The 20548-nt window shown below is 37.4% G+C and overlaps 1 protein-coding gene and 1 pseudogene across 1 annotated transcript; one reads left to right on the top strand and one right to left on the bottom strand.

Moving 5' to 3' along the window:
• Positions 1–356: 356 nt before the first annotated feature.
• Positions 357–1731, top strand: LOC140634747 (mitochondrial fission regulator 1 pseudogene; annotated as a pseudogene).
• Positions 1732–13463: 11732 nt separating this feature from the next.
• PTGS2 (prostaglandin-endoperoxide synthase 2) lies at positions 13464–20329 on the bottom strand. The gene is made up of 10 exons (XM_072830853.1): positions 20107–20329; positions 19295–19411; positions 19036–19179; positions 18332–18475; positions 17736–17917; positions 17075–17158; positions 16728–16974; positions 16159–16445; positions 15645–15792; positions 13464–15509 (listed from the first exon to the last, which is right to left on the bottom strand). Exons 1-10 carry the CDS (start codon positions 20156–20158, stop codon positions 15100–15102), a joined length of 1815 nt encoding a protein of 604 aa, XP_072686954.1. The 5' UTR covers positions 20159–20329; the 3' UTR covers positions 13464–15099.
• Positions 20330–20548: the final 219 nt, after the last annotated feature.

The raw sequence follows: 20548 nt of genomic DNA, 5'->3' as shown, positions 1-20548 counted from the left end.
ACTTTATTCACTGAAGTATCCCACTGTACTCACCCGTAATTAAAGTGGGCAATTTATAAATGGCAATTTTAGGATCAATCTAGGAAGAATCATATTTTTAACAAAGCATTATTACTATATTTCTCCTCTGCTTAGCTTCATCTACATGGCAGACATTTTATGTAGGGTTGAAAATCTCTACTTTCTTACTAAACTGCTCTTGAGTGTTTCAAACTCTTAATTTGTGTGCATACCTAATTGCCTCAATGAATTCAGGGTAAAGGAAAATGAAAAGGTCGGGAGAGGCTGAGATGTGATAAGAAACCTTTCAAGTCTAAGAAATTGTATAAGTCAGTACCTCCCTGGGAGAGCCAAGCTGGAAGCTGGAGCAGCTCAAGAAGGCACCTGGCTGCCACGAGGCAGAGTGTGCTTATTGGACCATGTGCTGCTATATATGCCTGAAGTACTTGAAATGCAAATTTGGAGACACTTTGCCATCTAAATGCTTGGCTGGATTAAGCGACTAATTAGGATGGTTTTTCAACAGGTTGGAGTAAGCATGCAATCGGTACTCTGGTCTGGGAAGCCATATGGTTCATCTCGAAGTATCGTAAGAAAAATTGGTACTAACTTATCTCTGATCCAGTGTCCAAGACCAATTTTTAATATTGGTCCAAGAGTTTGGTTTCAGCTTACCTACAACAGAGCCCCAGCCATCCAGGAGAAGAGGCAGTGGTGTCCTTTGCTGATGTTGGATGGGTAGCTAAAGAAGAAGGAGAGTGTTCAACGAGACGAAGGACAGACGTCAGACCAAGGCAACCCCTTCAGGATGACATTCCTTTCTTTGAGAAGCAGCCAAGCAGACAGTTTTCCTTACCAAGTCTGTCTCCAGAAGAGCCTCAACAGAAGACCGCACTAGCAAATGAGGAAGCATTGCAGAAGATCCGTGCCCTTGAAAATGAACTTTGCTGCTCTCAGAGCACAGATTGCCAAAATTGTGACCCTGCAAGAACAGCAAAATCTCACTGCAGGTGATTTAGAACCTACCACATCTGTGGCTGCAGCACCACCCTCTGTCTCCCGGCCTCCCTCACCACCCCCACCCCTCCCCCCATCAGGGCTCCACCAAAGTGTGTCTTCTGTTGACTTGATAAAAGAGCGAAGAGAGAAAAAAGCTTGTGCTGGAAAGACTCTGGTTAAGAGCAGTCCAAAGAAATCTGATATGCCAAAAATGCTAGAGATCCTTAAAGATATGAATAGTGTAAAACTGCAGTCAGTAAAAAAAGGTCAGAACAGGATATAAAGCCCAAACCGGTGGATGCTATGAGGGCTACCCTGCTGCCCTCATAGCAGAGGCTCTGAAAAAGAAATTTGCTTATTGATATCGAAGCGATAAGTCAAGGTGAATTTGAAAAAGGAATTCCAAAACCTGCATCTGAGGTCACCTCAGAAATAGTGTTGTTTGGGCCACACATGCTGAAGTCTACAGGAAAAATGAAGGCTTTAATTGAAAATGTTTCAACTTCCTAATAGACAGTGAGCCGAGAAAAACTATCCTTGTTCCAGCTGTTGGTTGGTTAGGGCTGTTTGGCTAGTAGAAATCAACAGTATTTAGTAAATACCTGAATTTAGTATTCAGTGGTATCCTTTTAAGTCTAATTAGATTCAGCAATAACAAAAGCACCCTAAGTTTGTGGGGTTTCTCTTATTTTATGAGATTAGTTCTGAAGTTTTCCATAACGTGTATTCAGAGGTAACATGTTTCTAATGTGTAGTCATAATGTTTAGGTTTCTAGGCTTGAAAACATTTATATAGATTTCAGAAGAAAGGACATTTGTAGTTGTGAGTTTTTAATTCCTAACACTAATTTATCTGGACAAATGTCTTATGCATATATTTGGGTATAACACAGTATGTAAAATTTAATAATGACATCAGTGAGGGTAATACTGTTACCATCATTAGTTGTCAGTAATCATTTACTACTCAGTGATGAAACACAGGTTGTTGGAGTGAAATATTTAGGGTTGGAACCTTTTTGCCTTGAATAAGGCTTTTACCTTAGATTCTCTATCTCATTTCCTTGGGAAATGGGGTTCAAGTAGGAACCAGATAATGTTTACTGCTGAAAATTCCATAATGCTTTCGTTTAAAAGAAAGCCAAGACTGAAAGCTGCTTTCATTTTAGTGCTGTTCAGCACTGAGAAAAAAAATGTAGGTTTCATATAGATTTAATTCAATAATTTGATTTTTCACTATAACAAGTGAAAACCAGAATGTACCATCTTTTTTTTTTTCCAGTTGAATAAATGGCATCATAAAGATGACTCATTGCAAAATTACTTAATGGGAAATGGCAGCATAATAGGGTTTTAAAATTTTTAATATTGGTGGAATATAGTAGCTATAGTGAAACATTGAATAGGCGAAATAATTTCCTGTAAGTTGTTTATCATTGGTCGGAGTGCTGTTCTGTTGAATTACATTATACAGCAAACCTTAGGTGCTATTTGGGGAACAGCCTTTCTCATTGAGAGCTTCTGAGGAATTGCTGTTAAGTGATCATTTGTGAATGTTTGATAAATCTTTATGGTTTTCTGTATTTCTGTTAAACTCAGCTATAGTTAATGCCAGAATCTCCTACCATGAGTAAATACTTGGATTTATTTAAATCTAGTAAAAAGAAGTGGAGATAGGTAGACATCTAAGTCATTGAAAATATGTGCAATGTTCTCAATATTAGCAGATGTTATTCAGCTTAAACTTGAACTGTGACTTATTTTACATATGTTGATTACATTGTTTCTAATTGATGATTTGAAAATTCTGCCTTTAAAAAAATTCAGAAAATTTGCCTGAATTACATATTCTGACCTCCTAAGGAACTTATATTTGTATCAGTATTGAATTTTGGCCACTGCTCCAATGGAAGAAGTTACTGTTTTGAAATAAAGCAAACTTACGTTTTCCTTGGGAAAAAAAAAGAAGAAGAAATTGTATAAGTCCCCTACTGATTTACATACAGTTGTTTACATACCCACTGATTGTCTTGTCTCCCCCAGGTCTGGCTGACCACTTCCTAGTTTGATAAAGATTGCTTAGAAGCCAAGAAAACATTAGCAAGATTCATTCAGAGGAAGTTACGTAAGAACTCATTTTATTTATGTTCCTTTATAAATATTTCCACACCCACCCTTTACGTAAACTGTTCACACTGCAGCCCCTCCAAAAAAACAAAACAAAACAAAAAAACCCACGAAACACGAGTTATAATGAAAACAAATTTATATTCAGTTTCCCATGGGTGGTCCTATGTTTGTGATCAGTGCCCATAATTAGTGCAGGTTTTAGGACTGTTTTTTCCCTCTCCTAAATGCAGTAAAAGTAATCCTGGTAGTATATCCCTCCCTTCCGTCCTAAAGTTCACTTTTTCTGATTTCATAGTCCTTCAATATTCACTCAGTATTTTGTGGACACCAGCATTCTGCCTAATGGGGTCCAGGAACCCATATGGCTTAAATAGGTTGAATTAACTGCTTTAAGAAAATATCTAGAGAAGACTGTTTGCTACCAGAATTCTTTCAATTCTACTGACTGCTGGTCCCCCAAATTGATGAAAATGCAGACTGATTTTCATATGTAACACACACACACACATACATACATGTGTATGTACACACTTATTTTGAGAGAAAGAGAGAGAGAGCATGCAAAGGGGTGGGAGAAAAGAGCAGAGGGAGAGGGATAAGCAGAATCCATGCTGAGTGCAGAGCCCAACAGGGGGCTTGATCCCACAACCCTGATTATGGAGGAGAGTCAGAAGAAAAGCAGGCAGTGGCATGGGGCCCCAGTTTTTAGATTCCACATAAGTGAAATCATATGATATTTGTCTTTCTCTGTCAGATTTATTTCACTTAGCATAATATCCTCTAGGTCCAGTCATGTTGTCACAAATGGCAAGTTCTCCTTTTTATGGCTCCATTGTGTATATGTACACATCTTCTTTATTGCTTCATCTATCGATGGACACCTGAGTTGCCTCCATATCTTAGCTATTATAAATAGTGCTGCAATAGGGATGCCTGGGTGGCTCAGTGGTTGAGCATCTACCTTTGGCTCAGGGTGTGATCCCAGGGTCCTGGGATCAAGTCCTACATCAGGCTTCCCACAGGGAGCCTGCTTTTCCCGAGGCCTATGTCTCTGTCCCTCTCTCTCTGCATCTCTCATGAATAAATAAATAAAATATTTTTTAAAAATAGTGCTGCAATAAACATAGAAACTTTCATTTTCAATTTTAATTCCAAGAAAGAAATTATACATTCTTTTTTAAAAATCTCCTCCAATTTATACACAATAGACTAGAGTTGATCCTGACAGATATAGCAGAGAGTGAGCATACAGGTAAGGAAGATAGTTAATCAACTCCACAGCCAGTATTTGCAGAGAAAATTCAAAAAAGGAGGAAAATCTCTGAAGAAATTCAATGATGATTACATGAACTTAAAGACTATACTTAAAGCAAATGTGTGAGATAAGACCTAAGACAAATAAGTAATAAGGCCCTTGAAACAAGAAGCACACACCCTGCCAGTCTATGTGGGATGCCACAAACAGGTCCAAAAAAGACCAAAACATTAACATATACTAGAAAGAGACTGAGCTCAAAATGCACTATATGATTTTTTTTTAAGATTTTATTTATTTATTTATTTGACAGAGAGAGAGAGAGAGAGCGAGCTCATTGCAGGGGAACCAGGAGAGGGAGAAGCAGGCTCCCCACTAAGCAGAGAGCTTGGTGCAGGGCTCCATCCCAGGGCTCTAGGATTATGACCTGAGCCAAAGACAGACTTGTAACTGACTGAGCCACCCAGGCGCCCCTGCACTATACAATTTGTTGTACATATCTTCCTCGACTTAAAATAAAATGAGGTTACGTCTGGGAGCTGCAGCTCACTACTGCTGCCCAGCATCACAAGAGAGCATCACTCAGGAAAAGTTCAAAATTCAAAATTTGAAGTACAATGTTTACTGAATGCACCATCATAAAGTTGAAAAATCATTAAGTTGGGGACATCTGGGTGGCTCAGTGGTTGAGTGTCTGCCTTTGGCTCAGGGTGTGATCCCGGGGTCCTGGGATCAAATCCTGCATCAGGCTTCCTGCTTCTCCCTCTGCCTATGTCTCTGTCCCTCTGTCTGTCTCTCATGAATAAATAAAATATTTTTTTAAAAAAGAAAAAATGGGCTTATAAGATAATAAACACTAAATTTAGTAGCAATTTATTAACAAATTTATTTTGTTTGTAACTCATTAATAAATTTATTATCTTATAAGCCTATAGTTTGGAAGTCCTAAATGGTCACATTGGGCTAAAATCAAGGTGAGCCTTCCTCTCTGGAAGCTCTATGGGAGAATAACTTTTCTTGCCTCTTATGCTTCCTAGGTTCTTTCCATCTTCAAGGCCAGTAATAGCTCCTTGAGTGTTTCTCACATTGCATCACTTTGACACTGACTGTTCTGCCTCCTTCTTTCACATACCCACAAGGACTCTTATGATTACATTGGATAATCCAAGATGGTCTTTACTTTAAGGTCAGATGATTAGCAACCTTTATTCCTCTGCAGTCTTTGTTATGCAATGTAGGGCAGATTCCAGTAATTAGGACTTGGACAACTTTGAGGAGGTGGGGTACATGATTCTGTCTACCACAACTACCAAGATAAAAAACACTGTGTAATGTTTCCTATAACACTATGACAGGGTGAATCTTTTTGAGCTTCTTATCCCCAGTCTCTTATGCCCATTAAACCATCTGAAAAACAAAGAACTATATTGTTACCACGGGATACGTAGATATATTTTTTAAAGATTTTATTTATTTATTCATGAGAGACACAGAGAGGCAGAGACATAGGCAGAGGGAGAAGCAGTTTCCCTGTGGAGAACCTGATGTGGGACTCGATCCCAGGACCCTGGGATCACGACCTGAGCTAAAGGCAGATGCTCAACCACTGGGCCACCCAGGTGCCCAGAATACGTAGATATTAAGTTAATTTCGGAGTCAGGTGTGAGACAAGGAATTATGTAGCCTTCTCTAAAACTTCTCATAGTATAATTGAAGAAAATGAAATCCAGAGGGATTTCTAGTTCTCCATGTCACAGAAAGTCAATGCTACAGCCTCAAGTTACTTGAGAATATTTATGATATATATAACCTTGTAAATAATAAAGAGAATTAATATGAGAAAAGGGAGCGCTGCATCAATTTGGTGTTAAATTCCCCAAAGTTGGGAGCTTTAATACAGTTATTCTGTTTCTACCATTTGAAGGCTCTCATTCTTTGAAGCAGGCTTCCTCCAATTTAAACGGCATTTCAGTAACTCAATATTTAGACTATTACCCTATTACCCAATAGTGCTAAGCCAAGTCTAAATAAAATATACCATGACAATATTACAGAAAATTTACATTTTAAATGGTAGGCTTCCGGGTATGGGCTAAAGAAACATTCTTTTGCTTTGCATCACCTCCAACTGTGTTTTGCTTACAGAGAAAGATTGTTTACCTCTTGGCCTTTCTTCCTTGCTTCTTTCCCAGTAATATGTAAGTGGAAAACACTACTTCAAGAGCATGTAAAATATATCCCACCCTGTGCTTTATGAATGTTGTCATCATGCACAGGTATTGAGTAATAGCCAGAGAAAGTCACGCTATGCTGCTTCCACATCACCTATTAGATGCAATTGGGAACATGAAAGAACAAGTGAGTGTTCTCTGGCCAGGGTTCACTCTCAAAAAGGCACAGACGCAGGGGAAGCCAAAGAAGCCATAGAGGCTATAGCACCAGACCAACTCAAATCTTAAGCTTCTTCCATTTGACTTTAGTGAGGAGACATCTAGGAAAGAAACAGAGAAGTAAACTGACGATAACTCTCCCTGTGATCTTTATCAAATAACGATCTTTTCCCTGAATTTTTTTCCCTGTGGCTTCAGCTCATAGACAGTGTGACCATTTCTTTTTCTGGGTTTCCATAGCATGCTAAAATAAATTTTACCTAATTTAGGCATTCAAATTAATTATTAGAATGAAAGCAATCTGATCACTTTTGATTGACAGTTGTGTTTATTGAGGATCCTTGAAAGTAGTGATTTATGTCTGGCTTAAAAAGCAGAATGATTTACCAAACTGTTTACTGTTTATCTTAAGCGACTCTCCTCTCCTTCATAGCCAGACTGTGGCTAAATGCGACCAAAGTTTGAGTCCTTGATAGTACATTGGAATTGGAGGTGAGGTTGGGGGACAATTGTGATTTCATATCTTTTTTTTGTTTGTTTTTTACCCTCAGCTTTGTTGAAAGCTATAGGAAATAAAGCAGCTCTGAGCTCTCTAAGTCTGTGATATTATGTTCTTAAAACATTATTAAATTAGTTCTAACACCTGTCAAAGATATCTATCTATTATCTATCTATCTATCTATCTATCTATCTATCTATCTATCTATCTATCATCTATCACCTATCTATATGGAACGGAGGAAAATGAGGGAACATCAGAAAGTCAATTTTGAAAGTAACTGTTTCTTGATTACTAAAGTGATCATGTAGATAGTATGAAATATGTAATACATAAGCTGGAAATTAATAAATCCAATCTGAAATGGATATTTAGTGTTATATAATATAATGTGATGTTAGTACATCCAGGACCATAAAGTCCAGATATTAGTCCACATGTTTTTAGGAGGAGGGAGAGAAAAATTAGGTAGGACCCCGCTTTAAGTTATGGAACTAAACTTTTTTGGAAGAAGGCACACACTGAGGACATAATTCTGTGTGTGTGTGTTTTAATTTGTTCCTTTAAGTTGTGTTAGGGAAGGTAAATGGATACAAAGCAGTCACATTTAAATAATGTAACCTCAAAAAGAAAAAGAGAAAAGGAATATCATTATTTCTCCTGATAAGAAAACTGAAAGATATGATAATAGCTGCATTCAAATATATGAGATTTGCATTTCATTGACTTCCCTTGTTAGCTATTTTTTTCCTATGTCTAAAGACAAAATAAAAGGGAGTGGTTTGAGGGTTTAGTGAGTCTCTTGTTAGGAAAAGTTTTAAAAACCGATGTTTCCAGTGACTGAAGGAAGTCATGTCATCTCTTTATTTAATGATCGTTAGTACAGTTATATGGTTATACAATTGTAATATTTCTCAAGAAAAGAAGAATACATGATGAAAACATGATTTTTTTCAGCCAGGGAACTATTTGTGTAACTGAAATATTAATAGAGGACCACTGTTGTCCATGCTGTGCCTCATAATTGAAAGAGCTTTGAAATTAAACACATTTGAGCTCTGTGGGTGCTTGGGTAAGTTATGGAATGGTTCTAAGCTTGTTTTTATCTTAGTGAAATGATAGTAACAATATTTTCTCCATGGGATTGTCATATAGAATAAAAGTAGCATTTACAATAAGATGATGAGTATATAATAGATAACAAATATATGCAGAAAATAAACATAGACCCCAAAAATATTGTTGGGAATTATCTATTCAGTCCCAGCATATTTTCACTTTTTTATTGCTGGGATATAAGTTATATTGGGATATAAGTTGTATTTGTCAAAATGCACATGATTATATGGACAGTTCAATGACTTTTTAGGACAGATATACCTGTGTCACTCATACCACTCTACTGCTACAGAAAGCTTTGTTATTTATGCACCTTCTCAGGTAATCTTTGCTACTCCCTTTCCCTCAGCTATGATTCTTGATTACTTTCCTTTTAGATAGTTCCTTATAGGACTTTATTTAATTAGAGTCACACAATATGTATTCTTTTGTGCCTTTTTTCCCCTCTACATGTTTTTGAGATTCATCCATGTTATCAAAAGTATCAGTAGTTCATTACTTTCTACTAATGAATAGCATTCCATTATGTGGAGATACCACCACCTGTTTTACCTTATCCCATCTCTTGCTGATGGAAATTTGCATTATTTTCCTTTTTTTTTTTGTATTATGAGTAAAGTGGCTATGGACATTCCTGTGCAAGTATTTTGTGTGCACTTTTATTCATTTCTCTTACGTAAAAGCTAGAAGTGGATTGCTAGATTATAGGGTACATTTGTGTTTATGTAAAACTGCCAGATTGGTTTCCAAAGTGGGTATAATGTTTTACACTCCCATCAGCAATTATGAGAGTTTCATTTATTCCAGTCTTTGTGAACATTTGGTAATCAATGATACATATTGGTTCTTTTTCTCTCTTTTTCTCTCTCTCTTTCTCAATCTCCCTATTACTTGCAAAATTGAGAAGGAAAGTGAGAGAACATCAGGGATTCAGTTTTACAAATAAGAGAGACAGGGACAGAAACAGAGACAGATTTTAAGGGATTGTGGAGGCTGGGATACCTGAAATCTTCAGGGCAGGCCAGCAAGCTGGAAATTCAGGTAGAAATTGATGTCAAGTCTAAATTCTTCAGGGCAACAGTCTGGAAATCCAAGTAGAATTCCTGTGTTGCACTCTTAAGGAGAATTCTCTTTTGGGTAATGTCAGTCTTTGCTTTGTAAGGCCCTCAACTGATTGCATGAGGTTTGCCATAGTATGGAGAATAATATGCTTTACACAAAGTCTACTTATTTCAATGTTAATTATATCTAAAAATTCTTTCACAGGAACATCTAGACTGGTGTTTGACCAGACGAATGGGCATCGTATCTTAGCCAAGTTGACATATAAAATTAACCATTACACTTAATCTTTTAAATTTTAATCAATCTAATAAGTGTCTAGTATAGCTTACCATGGTTTTAGTTTGCATTTCCCTGATGACTAATGATGTTCAACATATTTTCATATACTTACTGGATATTCATATATCTTTCTCAGTCAGTTTCTGCTTATGTCTTCTGCTTATTCTACTTAATTTTTTAAACTATTTAGAGTTATTTATATGTTCTATATTCCAGTCCTTGTTAAATGTGTGTGTCATGACTATTTTCTGATCTGTGGCATGTCTATTCATTTTCCCAGCATAGTCTTTTGATGAGCAACTTTTCTAATTTTAGGAAGTAAACTTCGTTAATCTCATTGTTCTCATATCATTTTTTGAAAAGACTTTTGTTGGTTTATCCATTAGATTGCATTGCTACCATTGTCAACTATGCAGTTGTCAGACTGAACTAGAATCTCCATCCTAATTCTGAATTTTTTTTCGAGAGAATTTTATTTTCCCAGCTTGGTTAGGTATCCACTCTAAGACAGTCTATTGTGGCAGTTTGGATAAAAGTCAAGGAAATCAAATTACAAAAGTGGCCTGTAAACTTATTCTTGCCAACAAGAATGGCATTGCATCTCTTCCTTTTAAAAAAAAAAAAACTTTTTATTTTTAAATAACTATGAATTTGCAGGAAGTTGCAAAGAAATGTATAGGGAGATACCATGCAACCTTCATACCACCTCCTCTAATGTTGACATCTTACATAATTATAATCCAATATCAAAATCAGGAAATTTACCTCAGTACAACCCACAGACTTACCCTGATTTCACCATTTATACATGCATTTGTGTGAGTGTATGTGCATAGTTTTATGCAATTATGTCACATCTGTAGCTTTGTGTAACTACCACCTCAATCAAGTTGCAAAAATATTCAATCAGCACAATATCAGATCATATATATAATAGATATATTATATATATGATAATAGATAACCTTGTGAGACTGGCTTTTTTTTTTTTTCACTCAGCATAACTCCTTTGAGTTCCATTCAAGTTATTGCATGTATCATTAGTTGTGTTTGTTTCACTACATAGTACTGCATGGTGTGGCTCTACCACAGTTTGCCACAGTCTGTTTAACAGTTAACCTTTTGAAGGATATTGAATTATTTCCAGTTTGGGGCAATTATGAATAAAGTTGTTATGAACTTTCATACACAAATTTTTATGTGAACATAGTTATTCTTCTGGGATAAATGCCTGAGAGTACAATTGCTGGCTTGTATAATGTGGTAGGTAAAATAATGGTCCTCCAAAGATTTCTAGACTCTAATCTCTAGAACCTGTGAATAAGTTGCCTTACATGCAGGGCCCAGGGGACTTTGTGTATGTGAAAAAAATTATGAATCTTGAGGAAGGGAGATTTTCCCAGATTATTTTTATTGGCCCAAAGTAATAAAAAAAGGTCCTGATGAGAGGGAGGCAAGAGGATCAGAGTCAGAGATATTAGAAGGTGCTATCCTGCTGCTTTGAAGATAAAGAAAGGGACCATGAACCAAGTAATGCAGTTAGCCTCTTGAAGCCAGAAAAGGTGAGAGACAGATTCTCTCTAGAGCTTCCAGAAGAAACACAACGCTACTGACACCTTGATTTTAACACATTGGATCTGTCTTATTTCTGACCTCTAGGACTGTAGATAATAAATTTGTGTTGTATGAAGCCAGTAAATTTGTAGTGATTTGTCATAACATCAATAGAAAACTAATATACATGATAAGGGAATTTTTAGTTTTAGAAAAACTGTCCAAATATTTTTTCCAGAGTGGATATCTCTGTCTTCTAAGAGCTTACTCTTTCTTTAAGAATCACCATATATTTTACTTTTTTCATGAAGTTTATTCTTGTTCACCTACTGAATATTTTGTAATGCCCTTTAAGTACCAGACACTGTTCTGAGAGCAGTAAATAATGCAAACAAGGTCCTTGCTTTCATAGACATGAAATTCTACTGAGGGGACACAGATAATAAACATACAAATCAAGATAATAACAGAAACAAACACCAAAAAGAAGATGAAAGAGCTTAAAGAGTAGTTAGTTTGGTGATTGGAGAAGGCCTTTCTGAGAAGCAGACATCTGAGCCAAGATTTGGACATTGAGAAGGTTCTAGCCATGTGGAAATCAGAAGAAGGAGCATTCTAAACAGAGGCAGCAGCTTGAGAACCCCTGATGGTGAACAAATCAGAAGAAAGCAGATGTGGTTGGAGCACAGAAAACAAAGGTAGGACATTATGGTAGATGAGATCAGATAGGCAGGGGTCTGTCTGATTACTGAGACACTTTAAGATAGGATGAGGAGTTTAGGTTTATCCATTGTGTAATAGGAAGTCATTGGAAGATTTCAACCAGGAGAGGAGCATATCTGATGTATGTTTGAAAATGATCACTCTCATCATTATAAGGAGAATGGTTTGGAATGAGGCAAGAATAGAAGGAAGGCCAGTTGAGAGAGAACTGTATCAACTAGGTTAGTAGTATTGGAGTTAGAGAAAAGGTGAGAGGTGTAGAATTTGTTTGTAGTTATAATCAACAAGATTGCTGTGGGATTGACTATGGGTGTGAAGGAAAGTGGGGTTTTTTGCTTGAGAACAGCATGGTGGTGTCCTTTGGATGATTATTTTGGATTGGTACAAAGAGGGCAGAGATTGTAAAATAGGACATTAAATGTATGGATTTGAGTGGATAAGTTGTCAATTGACAGTTTGAGATTGTTCTGGAGAAATGTTTGGGAGTGATAATTAATGTTTCAAGTTCTTAGATGAGATTAACCTGGAAGAGGGCGGATAAAAAGCAGGGAATTAAGATACTACAATTTATAGATACAGTGGAGGATGAGATTTTTTAAGTGTGAAGGTGAAGACCAGGAAAGTATCAAACCAAGAAGCCAAGGGGAAAAAAATCTTTACTGAAAGAAACTACAGACATTTGTGCTGAATGCTACTAAGAAGTCAAATAAGCAGATAAGGATGGCAGAAATGAAATCAAGCCTGTTAAGTGCAATGGAGAGAAAGTAGACGAGTGATTGTAAGGAAATGAGATAAATGAGGGTAATGAATAGTGATGAGGCCAATGGATCAGTAGGCTCAGTGGAACTAGAGAGGGAGTAACATGTTAAAGTGTGAGTACTAAGATAGGTGAGTTAGAAGGGGAGTCAAGGAAGATGCTTGAAATCAAGATTTTGGTAATGGTATAGCAACTGATGATAAGATCAAGATATGTATAGTCATAGAAAATAAGGTGGAAGAAGCCATCACAGGAATGAAGAAGGTCAAGGAAGAGAAAAGCCGGGTAGGATGTTAAATAGGTGGTCCATGTGGATATTGATATTATCAAATTACCATGATTGGGAAAACAGAAGTCCATGAGCCAGGTATCAACTGAATAGAACATCTCTTTGAACTTCTTAATTTTGTACCTTAATTTTGTACCTTTATTTTGTACCTTCAAAATAAGACATTGTCTTATTCTTTGCCTTCTGTGTACTTTGTACTTGTTTTTTTTCCTTCTAGATTAGGCAATCAAAACACAATTGTTGCTATCTGATAGCACAAAGCACACATTTTCCAATACAGTGTTATAGTGAACAAGGGATAACTGATCCTAGGATACCTCTGATGGAGGGCAGAATCATTTCATTAACAGCTAGTCTGGTTTGGAATAGATGCTTCAGAGAAATCATACATCATGACAAAGATATATGGAAACAGTCAAAAATTTATTTTAGAAGAGATTTTTCATTCTTAGATAGTATAAAAATAAACAGGCATTTGTTAATACTTACATCTTACATAAGTTAATTTAAATACACATTTGTCTGAGGCACCAAAACATTCATATATTATACTCCGAATTCAGTCGGCATTGATATTAATAACAAAATTTCTTTCAGTGAAGTTAAAAAGGTTTTTACATAAGCCCTTCTAATATTGACTATTTCTTAACTTTTTAAACATAAAATCTTAAAAATTCCCCTGAGTTATTTCCTTTAATAAAATTTCATTTTCTTTCTCTACCTAAAGACATGCTTTCTCATTTACAAATACTGATGTTATCTGTAATCAGTGCATGATTTAAAAATATTAGAATCCACAAAAAATATTAAAACCCACAGTGATATTTGCACCTGTGTCCTCAATAAGTTATAGCTGAATGACTTAATGAAGGATCCATAGGTCCCTCAAAACTGTAAAGATCTTATGGTACATGCAGGTTAATGAGACACAGTGTTCTCTGTGGGCTGGTATATAGGGAAATCTATATTTCAATTCCAACTTGCCATATTTCAATATACCAGAGTTGGGTTCCTGAAAATTTACTCACAGATCTCAAATAATTTCTCTTAGTGTTTACATAATAATTCAGAGTTAATCTCAAAGAAGATATACTGATTCTCACATAATGCAAAAAAAAAAATGATTGCAGCTTAAACCTAGTTTATAATAACATCCTAACAAAACAAATAATAATCCTCAATAAATTAAGTATACAGTACCAGCAAATGTCAGCTGACAATGAGATGTGGAAAAGAAACATTATCTTCCCGGGAACTATTCAGAATTTGACTTTGCTTTTAAATGAGAAAGGATATTCTTAATAGAAATACGACTTCCTTCCATCAAGAACCCCCTACAGTTCTTTGTCAGTCATTAGCCTCATTGAAGCCTTCTGTTACAATTTAAAATTAATTTACAAAAAGATCGCTGCCTTTCACTTAAAATAAGTGTATACTGTTGTGTATAGAGTCCTTTAAGGGCTGTTTTTTTTTCCTTTCATTCCTCTTAAGAGGAGCTAAATTACTAGTAGTCCTGAGTTGAGGTTTTCCTGAAAACTTACACAAGTTCAGGTAAGAAAGTATAGACAGAGTCCAAAGAAAGGTATACTCAGATCTTAAAAATCAAGGAAACAAGAAAGTAAACTGATCAGAAGAGAGTTTCTACCAGCACAGTGGCTAACAGAAGAAAAGAAAGTGTGCAGGTAGTTGCTTCTAATGCACCAGGGAAGATACACTAGAAATCCCGATAGTGTCGAAAAAAACTTGCAGCATTTTGTCATCCTGGAACAGCATTTAAATATCCAACATCTTCGCTTTTGTTCATAATAATAATATAAACTGAAATTCAAGTAAAAGGATGTCAAACTCATTTATAAAACAGAAAACTGTTTTCCTCTTTAACCCGAAGACATCTTTAAAATAGTGACATGAAAATCTTCACAAGTATGACCCCTTTCTCCTTAACAGATGTTAAGTAACATAAGGAGTTTAACATAAATATTAAATAATTAAGTTAAAAGGAATCGTCCATATAAATAAATAAATAGGATTAACAGGCTTCTATAGTTCAGTTGACCGTTCTTTCAGTAGGACTGTGGGATTGATGTCATCTAGACCGGAGTGCGAAGAGCTTGCATTAATGGTGACTGTTTTGGTGAGTTGTCCGTCTTGAACAGAGAATGCAGTGAATGGACAGCCCTTCACGTTATTGCAGATGAGAGACTGGATTGAGGCAGTGTTGATGATTTTAAAGCCTACTTCTCCACCAAAGGTGCTAGGCTTCCAGTAGTCAGGTGAACAGATGGGATTACCCATAAGTCCTTTCAAGGAGAATGGTGCTCCCATTTCTACCATGGTCTCACCAAAGATGGCATCTGGACGAGGCTTTTCTACCAAGAGGGCAGGATACAGCTCCATGGCATCAATATCACCATAAAGGGCCTCCAACCCCGCAGCCATTTCCTTCTCTCCTGTGAAGGTGACAAAAACAGATATTCAACTAATGTATAAAAAACTTTACCAAAAAAAAAAAGTTTTAACCCTTTGCTCAATTCCCTTTCAACTTGTTTCCATTTGACCCTTGATTCTTAAGAAGTTTCTCTCACCTGTAAGTTCTTCGAATGATGTATAGGGCTTCAGCCTAAAGCGTTTGCGATACTCATTAAGAGACTGGTATTTCATCTGTCTGCTCTGGTCAATCGAAGCTTTTGCTACTTGTTGTACTGCAGCTGGAACATTCCTGCCACCGGCAACCTATGGGAAATGAATTAAATTGTAGAATAAGGTCTTAGGCATCTTTATGATGATCTCTACTTTAAAAGCATTCATTCCTTGGGTACAAAGGAGGGAAGACTAATGCTCCCAGCTGAGACCCAAAATAAGTTAGAAATATTTCTATAATCTGCAGATTCTATAATTATAGAATAGTTTTCAAAAATATTAAGCTATGACTACATATCGCTATTTGATAGCTGGAGACTACAAGTTTAGACTTCCAAAAATTGGGCTTTTTAAAAGAATTGGCTAGCAAAATATTAAACTTTCAGTAAGAGTTCAGAAAGATCACTTTGGTGGCAGAAATTCTGATTAGTCCTTTGTTTTTTCAATAACAAGGCTTACCCTGCCAGCAATTTGCCTGCTGAATGATTCCACAAACTGGGTAAGGCCATGTTCCAATAATATAGAGTTGTTGTAGATAAACTGTTGGAAATTGTACTCCTGGTCATCTATTTGCAAGGTGTCAGGCAGGAGGGGATGCCAGTGGTAGAGTGTGTTAAACTCAGCAGCAATGCGGTTTTGGTACTGGAATTGTTGGTTGAAAAGCAGCTCTGGGTCAAACTTCAGCTTGAAGTGATAGCCACTCAAGTGTTGTACATAGTCTTCAATCACAATCTTAATGGTTTCTCCTATTTACACAACAACAAAAAAATTAGAGCATTAATTCTCTGATCAAGCAACTGAAATGCAATCTTGTTAATCTGCTATTCTTTCACTTCTATTTTGTCCTGGTTTACCAACAAAACAGAAAAGTATTAATACCCTCAATCACGCTCAAAGACTGAAATATGGAGCATGTGATTTTCCATTCACTACATTCTCCCAGAATTACTTAAAACGGATAAAAAGTAACATGCCAGCTTTCTCTGGGGGAGAGGGTTTTATTGAAATTATTTTCTCTTCTTGCTTACCTATAAGTATTAGCCTGCTCGTCTGGAATAACCGCTCATCATCCCATTCTGGGTGCTCCTGTTTAAGCACATCACACACTCTGTTATGCTCCCGCAGCCAAATGGTGGCATACATCATCAGACCAGGCACCAGACCAAAGACCTCCTGGCCCACAGCAAACTGCAGGTGTTCAGGAACATGAGGTGGGTAGATCATCTCGACCTGAGTATCTTTGACGGTAGGAGGATACACCTCTCCATCAATTACCTAAGAAACAACAGTAGTACAAACATTAAATTTTAATCAGGGGAAGTTTTTAAATATGGGTTAGTTGTGAGTCAATTCTTAATATTCCAATGGAACAAACCTGATATTTCATTTTTCCATCCTTGAAAAGGCGCAGTTTATGTTGTCTATCCAAAGTTTCCCCATAAACATGATTTAAGTCCACCTGGAAGATTATGGAAAAATTTTAATTTGTTGCTGTTGAAGTTCTATAAAGTTTCTATAATGTAATTCATCATTAAATAATAAATAATTTGATAAAACACATTTCTCTCACAACCACTAAATAGTAAATTAGTTTGTCCTCTGACACTACAAACCTGTCTTGTGTAGAGTTATAAGTATATAATATGCTTCACTATATGATATTTCCTTTAATAAGCATCAGAAAATATATTATTGATATAAAATTCTTACTGGTAAGTTGGAACTGTGTAATAATGCTGCAAAAATCTCAATATTTAAAGCAGCATAACCAGAGTACAAATAGCTTTTTTGAAGATGCAACTTTTTGCAGTGCTAATATTTTAAAGTAAAAATGTAAGATTCAAATTACAAATAATAATGTCTGTATATATGCGTGTGTGTGCTTGAGTATTTTTACTAAACAAGTGAATTAAAATGGAAATTCCACTAAGGTTTTTATAGATGGAATTTTTTAACAAGGGAGTGATTTGGTGTGTATATGTATCTCCTTCATATCAGTACTCAGTATGACTTTTGCTATAATTTGAATTTCTTACCCCATGGCCCAATCCTTTGGTGAAAGCTGGTCCTCGCTTATGATCTGTCTTGAAAAATTGATGGGTAAAGTGCTGGGCAAAGAATGCAAACATCATATTGGTGCCTTGGGGATCAGGAATGAACTTTCTTCGCAGAAGAAACTTTTCCACAATCTCTTTTGAATCAGGAAGCTCTTTCTTGCCTGAAGAATGAGAAAGCTAAGATAAGAATTCATTTACAAGTTCAAGCAAGCAGTGAATGTCAATTTAGTCTGGGGCTTTCTTCACTTACAGGAGAAATAAAGGTGTGAACTGTATTCATCTGTGTAAATAGGATTATAATATAAATGGAAGTTCTAAGATATAGGGAAACATTGAATAGTTTTACTTTAACTAGTATTAATTTGGTTTTAGTGAAAGAATTTGAAAATGTGAAGATATTATACCAAAATGTCCACTTTCATAGGATAGTTTAATAGTTTAGAGATTCACAGATATCCTCAAGCAAAAAATATGCTTTTATTAACAAATAAATGATAGTTCAGGGCTGAATTTTCTAGGTAGCAACCCAATCCCTATTGCAATGAATACATGTCTAACTGCCTCCCCGTACTCACCTTTCACACCCATGGGTGTTGGACAGTCATCAGGTACAGGGGGAAGAGCTCTGGTATAATAGGAGAGGTTAGAAAAGGCTTCCCAGCTTTTATAGCCGTAGTTCACATTATAAGTTGGTGGACTCTCAATCAAATGTGACCGGGCTGAAATTTAAGAAAAAAATATTGTTTTATTTGTTCCTATACGCAAGACATATCAATGTTCACTTTTATTGTACAACGTGCAAAGTGGCACTAAAGACCGAATTTAATTCCATCAAAGATAACCTATTGTAAACCAGTGGTCCATGGATATTCAATTAACAACTGGACCACGCTTCTTTCAGATTGGTAAGAGCAGTGAATTTAGAAGAGGTATACAGGATTGTAAGTAGAATTCTGACTTTGAGACAGAACTTTACAAACTGAATGGGACCGAAATGTCAATATTTTGGGCCATTAAGATAGAGGGCAAAGGGGCGGCTGGGTAGCTCCATCAGTTAAGCATCTGCCCTTGGCTCAGGTCATGATCCCAGGGTCCTTGGATTGAGTCCCTTGTCTGGCTCCCTGCTGGGCAGGGAGTCTGCTTCTCCCTCCACCCCTCCCCCCACTCAGGTTCATTCTCTCAAATAAATAAAATCTTAAAAGGTTTAATAATCTAAAGTCTTATAAAGAACATTTTTCTTTGAGGAAATTGAAAACCTTAGAAAGAGACTTGTACTTACATGTCAACACATATTTCATAATTGTATTTCGCAGGAAGGGGATGTTATTGACAATGTTCCAGACTCCCTTGAAGTGGGTAAGTATGTAGTGTACTGTATTTGGAGTGGGTTTCAGGTATAATTTTATTCTTGTCAGAAATTCCGCTGCAAAAACAGAAGAGGGAAAGATTAATAGGACCCATTATGAGACACTAGTATGTAAAATGGTAACTGGACATATCCCCAGTCCAAATGAGGGCACCCCCAAGGGCACACTTACGTGTTGAGCAGTTCTCGCCGTAGAATCCTGTTCGGGTACAGTCACACTTATACTGGTCAAATCCTGTGCTCATACAAATACCTTGGTTTTGACATGGGTGGGAACAGCAAGGATTTGCTACAAAAAAAAGTAAGGACAGTAAATGATTCATTCTTTAATCTTCATTTAACATTGAATTGTATGGATCAACTTTACATAAATAAATTCAAGAAATCTAAATTCAATAAGGCCAACAACGTTCAACCAGGGAAGCGATGTTGCCAAGCTGTCTTTAGTAACTTTGGAGATGTTCAAATTAGCATTTTTAAGGACCTCACAGAAGTAGCACCCTCAAAAGTCAAGTGGAGGTATCTAGTACAATTAATCAAAATGTGGGAGAAATTTCAGCGTAAAAACAGCTTACTGTTAAAATGTTTTGCTTATCTTCAAAAAGTAACCTGGGCTTTCCTGGGTCAGGAAAGCACCAACTAGGGTACGTAAACCAGTTCCTCCCACTCCCCAAGAGCAGAACATCTCCTATATTGATTGATCCCGAGCCTTATCATAATGACCATCGGCAAATTAGTATCCCTACTCAGTCCTACGTATTAGCGGATGACAAGGGAGACCCACACCCGCTAAGTGACTGGCTCAGGCTGAGCAGAGCAGGTGGCAAAGCTCGGAGAGACACCCAGTCCTTGGGGCCCCAAACGGTCCAAGCCCTTTACCAGGTCAAACATCCAAAGCCCCCAGCGGGTCCGGGCGGTCCGAGCGGAAGCTCCGCGGCGATCGCCCAGCCGAGGAGTCCCCGCGGCGGGGAGCCAGGTACCCACCTGCGCGGACGACCGCCAGGGCGGCGCAGAGCACCAGGGCGCGGGCCAGCATCGCGGCGGCGGGCGGGGCGCGGGCGGAGCGCGGGCGGTGGCAGAGGCGGCGGCGGAGGCGGAGGCGGCGGCGGAGGCGGAGGCGGAGGCGTTCCCGTCCTGGGCTCGGGGCTGCGGCGCTGGAGGAGGCAGGCGCTGTGCGGAGTTCCCGAGCGTGCTCCAGACGCTCGCTGCAAGTTGTTTGACAACTAGTCGCTAACGGACGGAACCTTCCTTTTATGCATGATAACTAAGCCCACGTGACGCATGACTGTTTCTTTCCACCCCCCTCCCCCCCATCACTCTCCCCTCCCCCTGTCTACTTAATAATTGCGTAAGGATTTTTTTTTTTTTTTTGACTCCACGCAAATGAGAAAATCGGAAACCCGAGAAGCTGCCTCGGACTTCCCCA

This window comes from Canis lupus, chromosome 6 (genome assembly GCF_048164855.1).
Source record: "Canis lupus baileyi chromosome 6, mCanLup2.hap1, whole genome shotgun sequence".
Lineage (NCBI taxonomy): Eukaryota > Metazoa > Chordata > Mammalia > Carnivora > Canidae > Canis > Canis lupus.
Note: the sequence above shows the minus strand (reverse complement) of the source record. Positions and strands in the feature narration are given on the sequence as shown.

Excerpts from the sequence above, each read along its gene's own strand:
- PTGS2 (XM_072830853.1), bottom strand. The coding sequence starts at position 20,158 with ATGCTGGCCCGCGCCCTGGTGCTCTGCGCCGCCCTGGCGGTCGTCCGC. Across the intron at positions 19,412-20,106 it reads CCTGGCGGTCGTCCGCGCAG|CAAATCCTTGCTGTTCCCAC; the intron begins GTGGGTACCTGG and ends TTTTTTTTGTAG. Across the intron at positions 16,446-16,727 it reads GAGCAGGCTAATACTTATAG|GAGAAACCATTAAGATTGTG; the intron begins GTAAGCAAGAAG and ends TTGTGTAAATAG.